This window comes from Rhinolophus ferrumequinum, chromosome 22 (assembly GCF_004115265.2).
Source record: "Rhinolophus ferrumequinum isolate MPI-CBG mRhiFer1 chromosome 22, mRhiFer1_v1.p, whole genome shotgun sequence".
Taxonomy (NCBI): Eukaryota; Metazoa; Chordata; class Mammalia; order Chiroptera; family Rhinolophidae; genus Rhinolophus; species Rhinolophus ferrumequinum.
Window position 1 is genome coordinate 15,102,630 of NC_046305.1, and position 19,619 is coordinate 15,122,248.

General features: G+C 40.6%; 1 protein-coding gene across 1 annotated transcript; it reads right to left on the reverse strand.

Annotated features, from left to right (window-relative positions):
* Positions 1-10,339: 10,339 nt before the first annotated feature.
* On the reverse strand, positions 10,340-19,471 carry ARPC5 (actin related protein 2/3 complex subunit 5). The gene is made up of 4 exons (XM_033093713.1): positions 19,115-19,471; positions 16,714-16,786; positions 14,355-14,531; positions 10,340-11,494 (listed from the first exon to the last, which is right to left on the reverse strand). The coding sequence occupies exons 1-4, from the start codon at positions 19,255-19,257 to the stop codon at positions 11,432-11,434; spliced, it is 456 nt and encodes a 151-aa protein (XP_032949604.1). The 5' UTR covers positions 19,258-19,471; the 3' UTR covers positions 10,340-11,431.
* Positions 19,472-19,619: the final 148 nt, after the last annotated feature.

Consider the following 19,619-nt stretch of genomic DNA (forward strand, 5'->3'; position numbering starts at 1 on the left):
CGAGAGGTAAGGAATGATTATTATTGTTTGAAGATACCATGTTTTAGAGTATTTTGTTATGCAGCAATAGGTAACTAATACATTGGTGGTCATGTTTTGGTTCAACATTCATGTATTCAACCAATATTTTCTGCACATCTGTGATGTGTCGGGTAACTGTGCTCGATGTGGGGGACAGACGGTGAGAAAAAACAGACACAGTGCCTGTTTTCATGGAGTGGACCGTTTAGTAGTGACACAGGTAATCAGATAAATAAATGTAAGTTACAGTAGCACAGGAAAGGGGCTATAAACTACTGAGGGCTATGAGAGGGACTGAATTTAGATGAAAAGGGATTAGGTCAGGTTTCCCTAAGGAAGTAAGCTGAATGAGGAGTTAGGTGAATGGGTCTGGAGGAGGAGAGCATTCCAGGCGGAGGAAGTGGCCTGTGACAAAGCCCCGTGCTGGAGGGAGCAGGGCAGAGGGATTGATGGGAGCCCACTGTGGCCAGGGCTCAGAGACTGACGGGGAGCAGCGAGGCGGGGAGACAGGCCAGTTCACAGAGTTTTGTGGCCGTGTTAAGGACTTTGGATTTTATACTAAGAGCAATGAGAAGCCTCTGAAGCCTTTTAAGAAGTAGAGAAACATAGTAAATTTGATTTAAAAATCTTTGATTTAAAGTCATTTGTAGAGAATGGGCTGGAATCATCAAACAGTGTGCTCACAAAGCACTGTCCGTCCCTTTTCTTAGTATTCTTTAAAAAAGAGTAGGTTACACAGACATAATTTTTGGCCTCTCAGAGTCTACCTTCTAAAAAAATCAACAATGGGAGGGTCAAATTAGGACGACCTGTAGACATAAAGGATAGCTGGATAATTGAGAAATAGCTCCAGGCAAGCCCCAGATCAATCTGTCAATTAGTACGTAAAGGAAACATAATGAACATTTCTTGAAATTCTCATAGCTGTGCCAGACATCTGACACCCGTATTGATTTGTGCCCCATAACATGTTCATGCTGTAGAGGACGCTGCATTCAGTTTACTGATGAATACACAGGCTCAGAAAGGTTAAGCGACTTGACGGAAGCCAGCTGCTGGGTCTGTTTGTTCCAAAGTATAAGCTCGTTTGATTCTACCATATCACCTACATTTTCATAAGACTCCATTTGACATCCTTCATGTAGTGGAAAAAGACTTGTTTATAACCAGCAACCTAAATTCTAGTTGATCCCTATAACTTATATATTTCTCCAGGCAATATACTTCTCTGAGCTAACCTCATTAAAATGGGAACAACAATACCTATATTCATTCATTCACCATCCAACAAAAGGTGCCTGGTTCTTTCATAAAATATGTGAGGGGCCCCACTTATGTGCAAGTTTTATAAAGTGACCAAAGATAAATAATCCATAGACCCTGCCCTAGAAGAACCTATGCAGTCATGAGTTGGATATGCAATGGTGGTCCCATAAGATTATAATACAGCTGAATTTCCTGTAAGAAATGGAAGAATACGGGGTTCAGGGGGAATCTTTTTCTGTGACGGGAGCAATGTCTGTGGCGCCTAGCACAGATTCTCTGTCCCTGCCAGCACCTCAGTTGTGAGTGCACAGATTACATCCCTGTCAGCCAGCCACTGCCCCGCTTCAGGCAGAGGACCCTGCCTCCCCATCCACCCCACCCACGGCACTAGATACCCACAGGACACTATAGCCCCCGCATGTAACTTGAGGTTGTGCAGAGAACATTCGTGGACATTCTTTGTTGAGGACTTAAGATCCCATAACAAGGACACGGGTCCATAGGAGCTACCTTAAGTGCCACGGCCACTTGAGTCAAAGCTTTCTGGGGCAGTGCGGAGCCAGCCTGTCCCTGCACTTGGGAAATATTTTCAGGTTGTAATAATGTAAAGCATCGATAAGTTTTATTTCATCCATCATGTCAATTCCAGAGAGAGCCCATTGTGCCAAATAGGGTCAATGGGACCAAAAACAAATCTCCAAAGTCAGCATATGGACTCCTCAGTTCTGTACCTTCTCCATGTTAAACACCCTCTTTTTTAAAAAAAATATTTTTATGACTACCACCAAGTTCCTTAATCTGACCGCTGCTTCAACATGCAATAGCCCAAACCACACTGTCATGACAATCCCCTATGTTCCTGTATCTCTTCATCTTAATTTTTCATTCCTACTGACCCTCAGGTCACTTTCACTTCTTCCTGACAGTCAACTTATTACGGTGATCTACACCTTACTCAGCCAGTCAATCCAGCCCTCATCCCTGTTCATGGAGCAGCATGGACAGCTTCAATGTTCTATTCCTGATCCTATCGGCAGGAAGCAGCGGGTAGGCTTGTGGACAGTGTTTATAAAGTCTACAGTAGTGGACAGTTGTGTCCTCGGCCGTCACAGCCATTCACCACTCCTCACTTGCTCACTCACTCACTGACTCACCCAGAGAACTTCCGGTCCTGCAAGAGGGTGGGTCTAGATACAATCTGGGCCAATCAGAATTCATGGTAAGTGTCCTATCCAGGTGTACCATTATCTTTTATACTGCATTTTTACTGTACCTTTTCTATGATTAGATATGTTTAGATACACAGATATTTACCATTGTGTTACAATTGGCTATAGTATTCACTATAGTAACGTGCTGTACAGGTTTGTAGCCTAGGACCAATAGGCTTTGCCATTGAGCCTAGGTGTGTGTATTTTGTATGCTGTTTACACAGTGACAAAATCACCTACAGGAGCATTTCTCAGAAAGCATCCCTGTCCTTAAGTGACAGGTGACTGTATACAAAATATACATTTATTGTTTTGTGTAATGAGAATCGCATTTCTGAGAACTTGTCTTCCTTTATGTTCCATCCACAGAATTACAATGAAAGTTTCCATATTAGTAAAGTGTGGTTCATAGTTGATTGGTCCAGAGGGTGGGTCTAGATTCAAGCTGGGCCAATCAGAATCCTTCCCTGGGGCTTTGGACGTGAAACTGAGAGAAGTCAGTTTTGGTCTGGGTGCCTGAACTTCAAGATGGGAAACTGAGGGGACTTCTGGTGGACGTGTTTTGTCATGTGACTGGTAAAGTTGAGGAAGCTGGCTCTTAATAAAAACAAGAATGGAACAGGCCTGTAGAGAAATGTAGGTATGAGTTTTAGGTGGTTTGTCATGTAAAGTGAAGCAGAGCTTTAGTCGATACTGTATTGTACAGTATCAGGAAGCACCATTTACACCGATTCCCTATGAGTGGCACTTCTAGAACATGACTGCGTGGCATGAATGGGTCCCCTGGCATTATGCTAGGAGACAGTCCTTCTTTTAGTTGGGGATGGAGCTGTAGATAAAGGCCAGGCCCAACTAACTCAGGTATAGAATATACCCGAATGACGTGTGTGCTGTAATTGTACCCCTCTAAAACCCATGGCAGACGTGACCACAATGGTCTGCCTTCCTGCTGGGCCCCCTGTGTCCTACCCAGCATAGCACTCCAGAGAGTCACCAGCAAGCAGCATGTGCCTTGCGTACATACTTCCTGGCCTAACATCTGTGGCATGTCATTCATAAGTGACTGTGTCTTAGCAGCAGATGCTTTCCTTCTCGCTAGAATAAACACTGGATATTATATCCAAGCTAAAGAAAACTTTAGCTTTTTATCTGAGGACCAAGAAAATTTGGAACCAGTGTTCAATCACTTAGTGGTACCATGGTATCACTTAATTTACTTGTTTTGATGCCATTAATGAACAGGATTCAGAATGCTGACTAATTATATGATTTCTGGTATCATGTTATTCCCTCTGCCTGATATTTCCTGTCTATTCTTGTCTATCTGGAAAACTCTTATATAGCCTTCAAAACCCAGTGACATGGTTATAGTCTCACAGCTTTTCCCTGACATTCACTCTTGGAGAGAAAGCTGTTCCCCATCTGATAGTCTACCTGACTATTTCTTTCTCTATTCTAGCTTGTTCCCTACAGAGTGTTAGTCATTGCTTGTGTGTTTGTTCCCTAGAATCTATGTCCTGAAAAATAGGAATTGTGTTTTATACACTCTAAGTAGCCCTGGCATGTAGATATTTGATTGAATGACAGTGAAATTTTACCTTGGCATATAAAATATTTTGGGTAGTTTTAGCTGTATATCTTAAGAAAAATACCCTCAAGTTCTGAGAAAGGCAACTAGTCAATTAGGAGTCGGACTTCGGCATGAGGACAAACTAATCATGACTTGGACCCTAAAAGCTATAAAAAAATTAATTCTCAATTATATAAAAATAAAATACATTTTTCTTCATAGTAAAAATCATCAAAAAGTCAAAAGATAAACTGCGAGAAAATATTTGACATTCGTATTATAAGCAAAAGGCTTATATCGTTATGATAAAAAGGGCTCCTACAAATCAATAAGAACAAGGCCATCAATGGACAAAGAAAGATAGAAATATATTGGAAATACAAATATAAAAATACATAGGAATACAAACAAATATAAGAGAAATATAGAAAAGAAATACAACTGGCTCTTAAACATATGAAAAGATGCTCAACCTCACTTACATGAAAAAAGATGCATATATGTGATACTCTTTTTTAACTTGCCAGATATGGAAAGATAAAAACGTTTGATGACAAACACGTAGGGAAGGTGAAGGGGTTGGAAAACAAGCACGCTCTTCCTACATAGTCAGAGGAAGCATAATTGATAGAACTTCTAAGACAATAGCTATCAATCAAAATTATAAATTCACACCCTTTGACCTCAGATTCCACTTTTAGGAATTTATCTACAAATGGGCTTACAACATCTGTAAGATGGCTTGTGCAATGTTGTATGATGTTATTTACTGTAGCATTGTTTGTAAATGCGAAAAATCAGAAACGACCTAAATCGACAGGGAAAGGGTTAGGTGAATTATGGTATATTTTTCCAATAGAACATTATGCAGTCATAAAAAATAAGGAAGTTCTTTATATACTGATAGGAAATTATTGCCAAAATCTATTGTTAATGAAAAAGCACTATGTATAGTATGCTGGTATTTATGCAAACAAAGGGAGAAATATTATATAGGTATTTGCTTGTAAATACATACACCATATCTGAAAAAATGGCCAAGAATTTACTAATATTAGTTGATTGTTAATAGGGAAATAGGGTGGGAGGGAAAATTACCACAGTACATTTTTTTTTTGCCTTTTGAATATTGAGCCATATGGACAAATTGCTTATTTGAAAATAATGAATAAAAATTAAAATGAATAAAATTACAAAATCATAGGCCAACGAATACACTGACCTTTAACTCAGTCATCAAACTGAAGAAAATCTTAATGTAGAGGTATTTCTAGAATCTTGGTTCAATTTTTGGATAAACAAAAGGAAGCAGGTTATTCAGTGGCTTTGTCTGTTCATGGTATTCATTACCCTAAGGGCTGACATGATTAGAAAAATTTAAGTATAAATAGAATCAGAAAAGGTAGTATACGTTCATGGATAGTATTTAATGATTTTTACATTTAAGGGAAGCAAAAAGTAGTGAGACACATCTCTGATCTTAGAAGATGATGCTGAATAATGAAACAATGAAAGCTGTTGCATATAGATTCCCATGGTGCCACTGTCAGCCAGAGGTGAGCTGGAATTCTGTCCCTTCGCCACTTTCTCTGGTGACTTGCTTATAGCTACACACTGTAAAGACTGCAGATGACACCCAGGGCGGCTCTAATTTCTACTTAGCCTGATAAATTCTCTGCCTGTCTATGCACAGTGAAGTGAATTGGTCTGTGACTAAACTTGATTGGATCTAAGCTATTTGAACCCAAGGGAGATTATTTTACTTTTTGTATAGTTCTCAGTTTGTGCTTCTGATATATTGTCCTGTTTGGGCTCCCTAGGATCTGTGCGTATAGCTTGAGGATATATTAGTGGAGGACTTGGCTCCGTCATTATTGTGTAATTAACAGCTATCTGATAAGCATCAACGCTGTCAGTGGGTCTTGGAGAATGAGTAAGACACAGCTTCTGTGACTTCAGGAAGGCTGTGCAGTCATGTAGAAGGGTTGGGAGGGTACATCCTAGAGCGTTAGCTAAATGCTGGGCTGAAGAATATGGTATTATCCAGTCAGGATGCTGGACTGTGGGATTCAGGTGAGTCACGTACCATTCAGTTTGGGTTTCACCTGTCTGGCCTTTAGGGAACTGTTTCATAGAGAAATAAGAGATGTTAACACAGGTAATTAATATTGATTATCTTTAAACCTCCAAGTAACACAAATGATGAAGGAAAACAGACCCGTAAGAGTGAACAGTGTCACATGTCCCCTGTGGTTGGCTCGTTAATGGGGGGAAGCAGCACCACCTTGAGGCGATGACATGCTGTTTCTTGCATCCCAGGTCTGTAACTTGACTAGGGCGAGAGGCACCTGCGTGTTGGTACACAGAACGTTTGACACCGGGGTCTTCACACATTCTCTCAGTGCTGTGGGGCTGAGGTGGAGAGGGGGTGGGGACAGGTCCACGGCAGGACTACGGACAGAAGTAGTCTCGTTTCAGAGCACCCCTTTCTACAAGGTTCAGAGCCCCTTAGACTGTTTTCATTGGGCTTGTCTGCCCATGCCCGGTCACGTTGGTACCCTCTTGCACTTTTTTGTCTGTAAGGTGAAGTTCTTTGTAAATCTAAAGGAAAAATAATGTATTTAAAGATTAATTAGTCTTAGATTTGGGGCTATTTGCTCAATCGCTCACCAAAGCAAGCTATGGAGATAAAAATCAGCATTTTTCTAGTTGAGAAGCAGTTTAAACATTTTGAGTCAGCTGGAGACTTGTGCGAGGGCATTGCCTAAAATAAGCTGCCTCTATTTAATTAGTAGAAGTGACTCTGTGTGCCTAGGCGTGAGCTAAGATGAACTCATTGGAAAAATGAGGCAGGAGGAGTGGAGGGGACAAAGCGGGGAAGCAGACAGCAGAGGCAGGGACTGAAGAGAGAGAGAAAGAAAATAGAGAAGGAAAGGATGCAAGGCAAATGAAAAGAAGTGAAAAGGGTAGAGATAGACAACAGCAGGTTAGAACCTATCCAAACTCATACAAATCAACCACAGCCTGGCCGACTTGCAATGGTGCCACACACAAATGTGTTATTGGGTTGGTGCCTGGAGAATGGTGCTTGGGTCGTCATCCACACAGGTCTAGCATTTTGATCCCAATTTCCTCTAACCCAGAGTTATCTCAGGGAGCCCCCATGTCCCAGGAGTCCCCCTGCAAAATCACTAATCTTCAACTGGTTTTGAAACCAGAATGGGAGGGCACTTCGGAAGCACGGACAGAGATATGCTTCCAATTTGGGGTACCCCTGAAATGGAGCCCCAGGCCAAACACATGTTTAGGAATTAAGCAAATAATTTTTATGTTATGACCAAAAAAAAAAATAATCTGTTGAGCTTGGCTAATGAAATGATAGCTTGCAGCTCTGGTTCTTGCTAAACGGAGTTATTGCAAAACTAATTAAAACGTAAGTTTGTGAGTTAAAATATATCTATGAAAACATGGAAAACAGGCACCCTAATTAAAAATATTGGGTGAAGAGTAACACACAAACTGCATGCTTTGAGAAGCCCAGGTCTCACTCACATTTCTTTTCTAGTGGAGTTACGTGTTATACATATTCATCTCTAACCTCACCACTTTCAAAATCATCAAAAGGCAACTCAAACTCACGGTGAAATACTTGCTCTGCTGAGTATGTCTCTAGTTCTTCTAGTGCTTCTCCCAATCTTTCTTCTGACTTCTACATGTCAGCTTTTGCCTCTGTGAAAGGCTCCTGAGTGGATTTTACCTCTCTACAGTACTCCCCAAGCATTAAGGGTTGTGCTTTCTAGAGAAAGCCCCAATCCTCATGTGTCCCAGAAACATCTCTATTCCCAGAGCACTGGACTTGAGAAAGAAGTGTGGTATATATAACCTTAGAGTCGGGCAGATGTGAGCTGGAATTCTGGTTCTGGGACCTACACATGGTGTGATCTTACACCTACTCTGTAATCTTCAGTTCTGAAGATCAACTATATAATGCGACTGGCATAAAGGAAGTCCCTAATAGAGGGTGGCTTTTGTATTTTAACTCACCTACTCTCACTTGGAATCTCGCTTTGGAAATTAAAAGCTGTATTACTACCACAAGCTGGGGTACTATGGCTTTGGTTTCCCGCTATTTGTGTGGTATCTATTTGTGTTCTAGTATTTCATAAACTTGGGTAACTCTGGGCCACAGGGACCTAAGTAGTCTAATGATGTTGTTTCAATGTTAACGGACTACTTTTAAGCGAACACTAAACATACTCATACTCGTAACTGACATTTTTAATAAATGATCAAAATATTTAAAGGATAAAATGGTTCATACCTGTCTTTTAGAAGTGAGGCTCTTTATTACTAACTTAAGATGCTTTCCTCTTTATAAAATTTAGTTTTCCCATAATTTTACTCTTGTAAAAGGGATGAGACTAAGTGACCATCAATGTCTATTTCAGCTAAAAACAATTTCCTATAATCTCATGACTTTCTTGCATCTCCCAGAGATACACTTTATCAAAGCTTAATCCTCTTAATAACTTTCACTATCTAGAACTTTATGTTAAAAGTATTAACACCACAGGAACAGCTACAATTAAACCTACTTCCACTTTCTCTTCTTTCTGCTCTGTCCACGTCAGTGGGGTTGTCCCTTCTGCCCTGCCAAGCCTCGTTCAGATGGATGTCTCACTTTACTCCAGTCCACCCTGATTTCGCTTTCCCCCAACACTGACTGTGCTTACAGTCAAATACTCAATTGCATGACATTCATTTTGAAGGGCTTCCATCTTATTCTCAAATAGGCTGAGAGCAGCTTGGGAGCAAAGTCCACACATTACTATTCTGTCCATCATGATCCCGGGGAACACAGTAGTAAATGCTTAAAAAAGAAATATTTTAATTTGTTCCATCTACAGATTGATTTCATGGTGTGTGAATGGATTTCCTTAAGACATCATCATACTTACTATCAAGTATGACTGTTACCTAAAGAGTGCTGCTACCTAATGACAAAAAAGGGTGTGTGTGTGTGTGTGTGCGTGCGCGCGCGCGCGCGCGTGCCATTTTTCCCCTTTAAAAACTGGCAAAAACAAACAAACAAAAACGGCTAAGCTGAAACAATAAGACCACTGAGATTCACATAGAAGGGAATGGGAGGTCAAGAACACGTTCCGTTCTCCTTAGCATTTATCTTTTCCCCACTATTCGTCCTGACTACCCTCCACGCTTTCAATATCACGGTCAGTGTGACCACAGGCTGACGTTAGGTAAGACGCATGCACCTGTTGAGCCAGTTGTTTCCAGCTGACATCCATTCTGATTCAGTCCCTATGCTGTATTAATTGTTCAGTATTTTTACTAGCTTCCCTGAGTAAAGCTAATTGACTGGCAGATTCTGAACACACCCATTCTTGACTATAAAACATGGAACTCCAGCTTTTTCCCCAACATTGTAGTCAAAGTGACGCTAAGAAGGATTTTATGAAGAAATATTGTAATATCACTCATTTTCATATTAAAGGTTTTAAGTGCTTATGCTATACCTACTTGATACCTCTAATACTGCTTAGGTTGAATCTCAGGGGTCTTAACTCACAGATCTCTGAATTGCCTGTAAGTTTCTAAAGCTTGAAAATAGGAATCCAGTCAGGTGCAGTGTGAAAACCCACAGGTTGGTGTGAGTAGGTAAGGATAAGAAATAGATCTGAGGTGTCAGAAAGAGTTTAGAAGCTGGGAATAAATGACTCTCGCTGCTAGGCTGATTTGCACATTCTAGTCAATATCTCTGGGCAGTGACACTCCAGGAGTTCAGGTGGCATCTGGAGGGCGATGGAGTCACCCCACAGGCTTTAGCAGTGCTCTGACCTCGTGAGTGACTCTCCCCTCTTCTCTGCTACCTTATATTTGAATAGTATTATAAACCTTCTGTACCCAATTAATTCTTGTCAAGAGTACAGTAACCTGGTGGTAAAACAGGAAATCTTTGCTCTTAATTAACTATACGCGTACATTCCTAAGTATAAGAGTAACAATTAGAAAAATCAATTATTCAACACTGACACTTTATTTTCTGAACTTCATCATTTTTACAAAACAAAAGGCAAGTATCAAAAACAGCAAAGAGCTTATAGAATTTCTGTTACCAGTTTGCACATGTCAGTGATTATGAAACTGGTGTCCCATGTAAATACTAAAACAGGCTGATGTCCCGCTTGGTCGTATGCATTCAGGTGGTTTGTTTTGGAGCTACCGAGGAACAATTTTTTATAAGCACCGGTCATTTTTTTTTTTTGAGAACTGATTTGGTTTGTCCAACAAAGTAAACACTTTTTGCTGTGTGGCATTTCTTTTTTTTTTTTAAAAAAACCACTGAGCTAAAATACAGAATGTATATGTGTTTGGATCCGAACCAAATCTTTTGAGATCCACATTACCCTGGAGAACACTGAAGACATTTACAGGGCATAGGAAATACTGGTTATACACCTCATCATGTCTACGGCGGCTACTATAGTTCTATGGAAAAGAGCATTTAATTCAGAGGCTGCCCAGAGTTTGAACTGTATCATAGCTTCCATGTCCTTTCTGATTTGGACTAGTTTCCCCAAGTAGGGCCATATGATTGGAACAACAGCTTTATGCTCATGCCAAACAGGCTCTAGTAGTTTATAGATACATTTGTGTAGAGCAAGACTCCTTGCTCTGGACCCTGGTGACCACAAAAATAATCGAGAGGCCGTGACTACTGGATGCTGAGAAGAAGCAAACTTAAAACTCACATAATCTGGAGGCAAGCAGAAACAAAGCTGGACTTGGTAGTGGTGGTCACCCACCACTTGTTCCAGAAACACATTTTGCTTAAATAAGAGAAGTATGGTCCAGTTTTCCAATGTTAATAGCTGCCAATCTCTCAAATGTATTTTGTATAAGGATCATTTCCTGGCTTGCAATGAGTTAGGAAACTGGCATCAAATTTGGATCAAATTTCTCACTATTAATCCAAAACAAAAACAACCCCCCCCCCAAAAAAAAAAAAAAAACAACACAGAAAAACAAGAACACCAGCCATTAGGGATTAAAAATTGCACAATTAAACTTGAATGTAAATTATACTATATACAGACTGGTATACACATCACTGAAATAGTTTTCAGAGCATGAAACACTCCTGTCGAAACATTCCCTCTATATTATTCCAATTTTCATTAAAGGAAAACTGATATGTAATTTTCTTCTTTAGCAATATGAAAAAGGAAGCAAGAAGGCAAAGCTGAGAGAAACAGATGCTACCCAAAGGGCAGCGGTGGCATTTGGTTGTTTTGGTCTTTGTACCAGCAACTCCCACATCCACAGATGTCCAGTTCCTGCTGGACTACACGGTCTTCCTGGCAGTCAACACGCGAACAATGGACCCGACTCCTCCAGCAGCCAGTGCCTGAAAACAAACCAAAATGTAAATGTTGACAGAACCACGAAGGGTCAATTCTCATACCAGGTAAAATAGTTTTCTTTAAAAAAAAAAAAATTTTTTTTCTTAAAGAAGGAATATGCGTCGCTATTGATTCTGAATTCACTAATTTTCGTAACTATTTATTGAGTGCCTATTATGGCCAGTGTCCCTGGCACTGGGGGATCCAGTTAAAAACAAAACCTCCAGAGTTTCTGACCCCCTGCACTTGCATTCTAGTGAGATACCAGTTTACATTCTAGTAGGTTCTGAAATACCGACAGCCTAATATTCTTGCCTAAAACAGATGCTCAGATATAAATGTAGGGTCTGTGTTCTGCTCTCTTATTCTCAGCAGTGTCAGGAAGACATTCAAACTGGGAATAAAGCATCGTAAGCTCCATTTAGTTCGTCAGAATTTGTCAGATTTCTTTTTTTCCCTAGCAAAGAATTACTATTTAATAGCTAAGAACACAAAATTTTAACTTTGACATTACCTTGAAAACTTGGAAGTCATGATTAAGTATTAGGAATTTGAAGCTTTGGTTTACTAGTGTTCAAACAACACTTACTGAATACCCTTGTGTATTGGGTACTGTGCTACATGCTGGGGACATAAAAGTGAATAAATACAGCATCTTCTGATCTCCTGGGAAGAGATGGATATATAAACAGATCATCTTAACATAATTATGAAGTGACAGAGCTATGCTCTGGGCACTATAGAAGTACAGAGGAGAGCACATACCCAGCCTGAGGGTATAAAGGAATGTGGAATGATCAGGTAAGGTTCCCCGGAGAAAATGATAAATGAAATGCAGAAGGACGTGAGAGACCGACATAAAATGGTAAGGAGGCACTCAGGCAGACAGAACCATGAGCAAAGGTACAGGGGTATGGAACGTTATGGTGCGTTCAGGGGAAAGGTTGGCACTGTGGGAGCCGAAGGGGAAGAACGACACGAAAGGTGAGGCTGGACTTGGGGGGGAACCCAGACATCATTCTCCAGGTGACTGACAAGAGTAGATTGGATTTGAGAGAGAGCATTGTGGCAACTGGGTGGAGAAGGGATTTGAGGGAGGCAAAACTGGTAACCGGGAGACCAGTTTAGGAAGCTATGGCAACAGACTGGGAGAGATGCTGTGAACAGTTTCATTCGAGATGTATCTGACTGGATGATTTGGAAGTGTGTAGGAGATAAGACTGGCAAAATTCTGATGACTAATGTTAAGAAGTGATGACTTATCAGTGCCTCAACTTCCCCATCTACTACAAGGGAATAATATCAAGCTTTCCTTCCTAGTATTTTATGAAGATTAAACGAGTTGTTATTTATAAAGTACTTGGAAGACTGCTTGGAATATAATAAGAGCTCAGTCAGTGTTTGCTGTGATCCCAAGGCTACACTGCAAATAGGTTGCTTAGGTTTTAAAGCTGGCTCTTCGTTTGGACACTGAGGATGATATAGGTATTTATATACCTGGTAGAGTTGTAAGGACTAAACGAAACATAATAGCACAGTGCCTGGCAAACATAAAGTGTTGCATGAATAGGATTACTGTATAAAATTATTCCCCAAATTGGTATACTGTAGAGTGAAAGGGAACTATTCCTAATTATGTTGAAACAACTGGCATAAACGGGGCTGTCTTGGGAAAACTGGGAGGTATGGTTATCTTATCCATAAACGTTAGCTCTTTTATTTGATAGTGTATGAGCGATAAAGGGATTTGACCCAGGCTATACAGTAAGTTTTACTACCTAGTCTTATCTTAGATGTGTGTTTTCACTTAGATACACAGACAATAGCTTCTGAAAACCTGAGTTTTGGGAATTGTAAGATGTTAGAGAATAGAGCTTTTACCTGTGGTTGGTTCTATTTAAATGTTACATTGTTCATATTTATACCAGTGTAATATAAGAGCTGGGTACTAAACATTACCTTACCAATGTTTTACTTAAAGCTCAAATTCCTTCTACCCATTTTTCTTTGATAGTATACTAGCATCTGTTTGAATTGCAAAATAAAATGCATGAAAACAGTACAAAATATTTAAGAATTCTTCATCCCACCCCCTATTTCTTTTTTAAATTATTAATACATTACACAAAATTTGCCACTTTTAACCATTGTTAAATGTAAAATTCAGGCATTAATTACATTCACAATATTGTACAGGCATCACCACTACCTACTTCCAATACTTTTTCATCAGCCCAAACATTTAAAGCTCTGTACTGATTAAGTATTAACTCCCTATTCTTCCTTCTCCCCAGCCCCCAGTGACCTCTAACCTAGTTTCTGTCTCTATGAATCTGCCTATTCTAGATATTTCATACAAGTGGAATCACAGTATTTATCCTTTTGTGTTTAGCTTATTTCACTTTGCATAATGTTTTCAAGGTTCATTCATGCTGTAGTATTTATCAGAACTTCCTTTTTTACATGAACAGAGATTTCCATTTTATTCCATTGTATGTTACGTACGACATTTCGTTGAACTGTTCATCTGTCAATGGGTACTTGCGTTGTTTCCAACTTTTGGCCACTGTCAAAGAATTCTTGATTTTTATTGCTTGTTTTCTTTTCAGAGTTTTGATTTAGTTCCAAGTTTAAAATTACATTTCATAAATAATAATCATTACTGAAGAAATGTAAGTGCTGCAAATCAGAATTTCTTAAGTCCAAGGCTAGTAAGCATAAATCTCAACTTTCACTTTCATGCATTTATTTGTAATAACAAAGACATACAACCAAGAAGTCAAAATTATTTAGGTGAGAGAGGTTGTCAGTGTTCTTCTCTACTGTAAAGAAACCAGTCATACAGATTTATAATTCATAACTTACCTTTTCGTGCCATTGCAATAACACAGCACTGCTATTGTCAGAGGGGCTCTCGAAGCCTTTATAAATATACTTCATTAGGAGATCCACGCCACTCTTGTCCAGGGATTGAACTGCCTTTTCAATATCGTTAGCTTTAAAAGAGATGAGCACCTTCAAGACAATGCTGCCCGCCCGATCCTGAGGGGAAACAAAGAACAGAACATTTAGAGACATGTATGTGCGGGGTTACAGTTTTAGAAAGACCACACTGAGAAGATGACATCTGAGTCAAGTCCTGAAGGACATGAAAGAGGAAACCTTGGGGATAGCTGAGGAAAGTATTTCAGGCAGAGGAAAGAAAAAAATGCTGTTAGTGTGTGTTCAAGGAATAGCACAAAGACCCCAGGCCTGGCGTGGAGTGGTGGGGAGCAGCAGGACAGACGTCAGAGAGGTAGTGGGAAGACGGATCTCGGAAGCCCTGCAGGCCATTGTGAGGACTGTGGCTTTCACCCAGAGAAATGATGTTGGAAGCACAGTGACATCGTCTGTCTTACATTTGAACAGGATCACTTTGGTTGCCATGTTGAGAATAAGCTGGGGGGTGGGGAGGGGATAAGGCAGAAGCAGGGAGACCAGTGAGGAAGCTACTGCAAAACTATAGGCTGGTTTCGGCCAGCAAGGTAGCAAAGGAGGTGGTCAGAAGTGGACAGATTCTTGACATATTTGAAGGTAGGACTGAAAGGATGGGCTTACAGATAGATGTGATAATTTACCAATTTATTAAATCCATATTTAAATTTTACTTCTTGATCTTAAAAAAATCTGAACAAGGAAAACAAACTGCAGTTCTACTTTGAACCATCCCTCAGAAATGAGTTATCAATAAATATTTAAGTTTTAAAGAAAACTCATTTTAAAGTTTCATTTCTATAGTCAAGTGACTATAGATGTAAGATACAGTGATGTTCATTTATAATGATCTTTTTTTTCTTGCCTAAAAGGCTGCTTCAACAGAAAAGTTAGTTTTTATCTGTCAGGCCAATCAAAGGAACACTTAATTTATCCTTTGAAGAATTCCTTTTTCCTTCTATTCAAGACAAAGTGATACTTTTGCCAAAAACACTGGTCAGGATTTTACAGAATGTTTCTACCACCCATTGTTATCTTCAGTTTAAAGACTATGCAATTACTCAATTTTGAAAACCATCTTTGCATCCAGAGCTATAACTTCCCACTCTCACACTGTGAGAAGAAAAAACCATTCATACAAAAAAACCAGAAGGTGGTAAAATCGAAATTTCAATGTTTCTTACAAATTTTGAAAACCAAAGAAAATTTTCCCCTTATAAAGAATTATGTTGCCTAGATAATTATTATGCACTTACCTACTTATTACTACTATTCAACTAAGGAGATTCTTAGGGCTCCTAGGATGTATGAATAACTGTGGCACTGGGGTGGGTGCTCTGTTTCATTTTACATAATAAATAATGAAGTAAATAGGTTCTTAAGAATTACTGAAAGACTGCTGCAGGGAACGTTAAGTTGCACAACTTTTCTTAAGGGCAATTTGGCAATACTGTGTGCACCAAAAGCCTTAAAAAAATGTGCATTCTAAAATCCAGCGTTTCACTTCCAGGGATTTATTCAAAGGAAATCATTAAGAATTTACAAAACATTGTCCATTTCAGTACTGTTTACAACAGGAAAAAAAGGTCGATAATGTAAATATATGACAAAACAGATTAGTTACATATAAACTGCAGCATTATCTATATGTAGCCATTAAAAAAGATGTTACAGAAATAAAATTATTGCCAAGGAAAGATGTACATGTCCATGGCTATCCAACTGAAAAAGCAGGTTATAAAATTTCATTTTTATTTAAAAACAAAAAAACCACTCATAGAAAAACTGTATCAGCAAACAGCAACACCAAAAAGTAGTAATTACAATCTTGAGGAGGTGGGGTTATGGACGGTTACCGTTTTTCATCCCCCACCTCTCCTCTCCGAGTTTTCTATAATAAATACTTAATACTTGTATAACATTCACAGATCTTTAACAAGAAAAGAAGTAGAATCTGTTCATTTTGTAAAAGTTTTACTTATTCTTCAAATCTTTGCTCAAATTCAACCTGCAGCCTCCCCTAAAAACACACAGAAATGATCTGTCATTTGAACTGGATGTGTTGCATACGAAACCCAGTGTTTGCCTGTTCTTTATTCATCTGTAAATGTGTACCTATCAAACTACTTCATTAACTCTTCCAGGGCAAAGATCGTGACTAGTTAAAATATTTCTTGATTTTGCGACACTTCGGAGGATTTGGGTAAGAATGCTCCGATGCCATCGGAGATCACCGTGATGTGGGACTCACCTTTACCGCCTGACTCTTCGTGTTCATCGGGGGGTTCTTCAGAGCAGCCTGCAGGGCAGCTGTCATGTTTCCTGTGGTGGAGGTTAAGGACATAGCAGCAAAGGGCAGCCCACAGGAAAGCATGCTCACTACCAGGAACCACTGGTTCTTAAGACTTGACTTCATGCAGAGAAGGAAAAATGACTATGGTCACTATGTTCACTATTGGAAAATTCAACATGTTGGTTTCAAGGATGTCAATCAAAGGTAAAGTACTGAAAACTACAAAAAAATCACGTGAGAGTTCTTTTAGTAAAGCAAAGGCTGTTCCATCCTTGGTTCTAATTGTCAAACGAATGCCTTGAGAACCTCTCCTTTTCCAATGAGACACATATGGAAACACTATCCAGTGATAAGTTAAAAAAATCTCTACAATATGTATCAGAATAATTAGGCCCCAAAACGAAACTGCCTACCCTCAACCAAAATGTTTTTATGTGATTCTAACTGGAAAAATAAAGACCAAACTTACTAGAATTATATTCTATATTAATTGAAATCTTGATGGAAAATGCTGGTGTATTATTAATTTAGCAATCTGAATGATATACATTAGCAATCTCTCAATATTGATGAAAAGAGGCACTACAGAAGGTATCATAATTCAGTGACCCTTAGGAGGCAGCTTAACTTTTCTGTTTTAGATCTTTCCTTTCATATTTCATAAAGGTTATTCAGACTGTGTCAGGCCATACCTATTACATTTAGTCTCTCTTTGAAAGCACTAGTGAGTTAGCATGTATGAAACACAGAAAGCCAATCAGACTGTCAGAATGTACAGTTATTCCCCTAAAAGGAAAACCACACAGAGCTTACTTGTTCCTCCATCTGTAGTGCCTAACCAGCATTTGTCTCTTCTGGTTGTAACAAGAGTAGAAGAGACAGTATCTTTATAAACAGACCTACTACATGGATACAGCAGAACCATTTAAGAGTCCTCTCATACCAGCTAAAATGTTAGTTTCACAAAACATCATTTATCCACCACAAAGAATGTTTTTAGACAGCACAATGTTCACCACTTATTTTCTGAAGAAAAAGGTCTGACAAAAAACCCCATGGTTGGTGGTAAGCTGTCATTTTCAAGGCGTAATGGACTTCTAGAGAAGCATGCCTTTTGTAGACTGGCTCATTTTTAAGGCCCAAAACACGTTAAGTATTTAAATAATGAAAAATAGCAACCGCTGATTGTGAAAGTTGTGGAAAATAAATAAATATCTGTATGTTGATAAATGTTTAATGTTGTATTTTAGATGCCTTTAAGACCAGATATAGTTGCTACCAAATATTTTCACTCATCTATTTCCCCATCATAATTTCACAGGACAGCCACGAAGCGTCTATAAAGCCTTCCTTATGAATCCACCCAAGAATAATTAGAAATGAGTGAATTCAGTAATTGACAATCTCGAAAACTTCAGCTTTGGTTATTGCAACATTTACATTTTTCTAAAAAAAAAGATCTCATGCAGATGTTACGAATATTTAAATATGCAAAACCAAAAACTAGGAACTGACAACCACATTTTAACTAAAATGGAAACGATTTCAGGATTATAAAAATGATGCTGCTTTGTACAATTGGCTCGTCTTCTATTTTATTCATTGGGATTTATTTGATATATTTCCAGGGATTCTCCATATGCATTCCCTGCTTCTTTCCAGGGTCCATCGCTCAGCAGGTTAAAGCCTCCAAGCTTCTTCCTTTCTTGGGAGTTTTGGTAATTTTGTACTTACTCCCTTTCCCCCGGTTAGCAAATTCTGTGCAACTTGTATTTTGCAAAATTCTTTTTTCTTAAAAAAAAAAAGGCCCCCAGGCTCAAAGGACTGAGGCCCTCATTCTGCAAACTACCCCGTCTCCCAGAAAGGAATAAACTATCCTAATTCTACCAAAACAAAACCACCACCGCAACAAAAACAGTCACTAGAGAAAGACGCCCATTCCCCCCCCGTCAGAAACTTCTGGAGCTACTGTGACCCCAGTAAATAGCGTTCTGGGAGGAAAACTTCAGCACCCAGCAACCGTCCTGATCAGCCCCGAAGCCTTCCCAGCGCCTCGAGGGCGCGGTCGGCAGAGCCCGTTCCCGGACGCGGCAACTCCAGGCGCAACCTGAGGAATCCGGGCGTGGAAGGCGCCCCCGCAGGGCAAGTTTCGGGGGGCGGACCCCTGGGGTCTCCAGGCGACCCGGTGAGATATGGGAGAGGCCCCTGCCCTCTCGGGGTGGGGGACCCCAAAGAGACAGGGGCCGTCAGGAGCAGCTCCGCGCCCGCGGCCCGGGAGGGGCCCGTCATCCTCAGACCCTGCCGGCGCGGGGACCAGAAGGGCCCGGGGGGCTGGGGAGGCCGGCGAACGCAAGGATATTGCCGCAGGCAGGAGTCCACCTCGCCCTCGTCGGGCCCGGCCTGTCCGTCGCCCCCGTCTTCCTCATCCACGAACTTGTTCTCGTCGTACTCGTCCACGTCCACCTTCCGGAACCGGGCCGACGACACCGTATTCTTCGACATCCCGGATCCGGAGCGGTGGCAAAGGCCTCCTCTTGGTGCTGCCTGTCCCTCGGCAAGCCCAGTTCTGCAGGAACCCGCAGCCTGGTGCCTTCACTTCCCTCTTCCGCTCTGGGGCGTCGCCGGCAGCCCGGGCTCGGGAGGTTCTGGGCCTGCGCGCTGGCGGCGCTTCTTCCTCCTCAGGTTCACACTCAGCTGAAGCCTCCTACGCGGTCCTTGCCCTCCTCCCGGGAGCGCGCGCAAAGCAGGGAGCGCGCTAGATTCAGTGCGCAGGCGCAGACTTTCCGCAGGAAAGGGGCGGGGCGGAGCTGAGGAGGCGGGGGCGGAGGGGGCGGAGCATGAGGGAGGGCAGAAAGCGGTGCCGC

Coding starts and splice junctions, on each gene's coding strand:
- ARPC5 (XM_033093713.1), bottom strand. CDS start 19,257: ATGTCGAAGAATACGGTGTCGTCGGCCCGGTTCCGGAAGGTGGACGTG. Junction 14,532..16,713: donor CGAAGAGTCAGGCGGTAAAG/GTGAGTCCCACA, acceptor GTTTCCCCTCAG/GATCGGGCGGGCAGCATTGT. Junction 11,495..14,354: donor TATTGCAATGGCACGAAAAG/GTAAGTTATGAA, acceptor GTTTGTTTTCAG/GCACTGGCTGCTGGAGGAGT.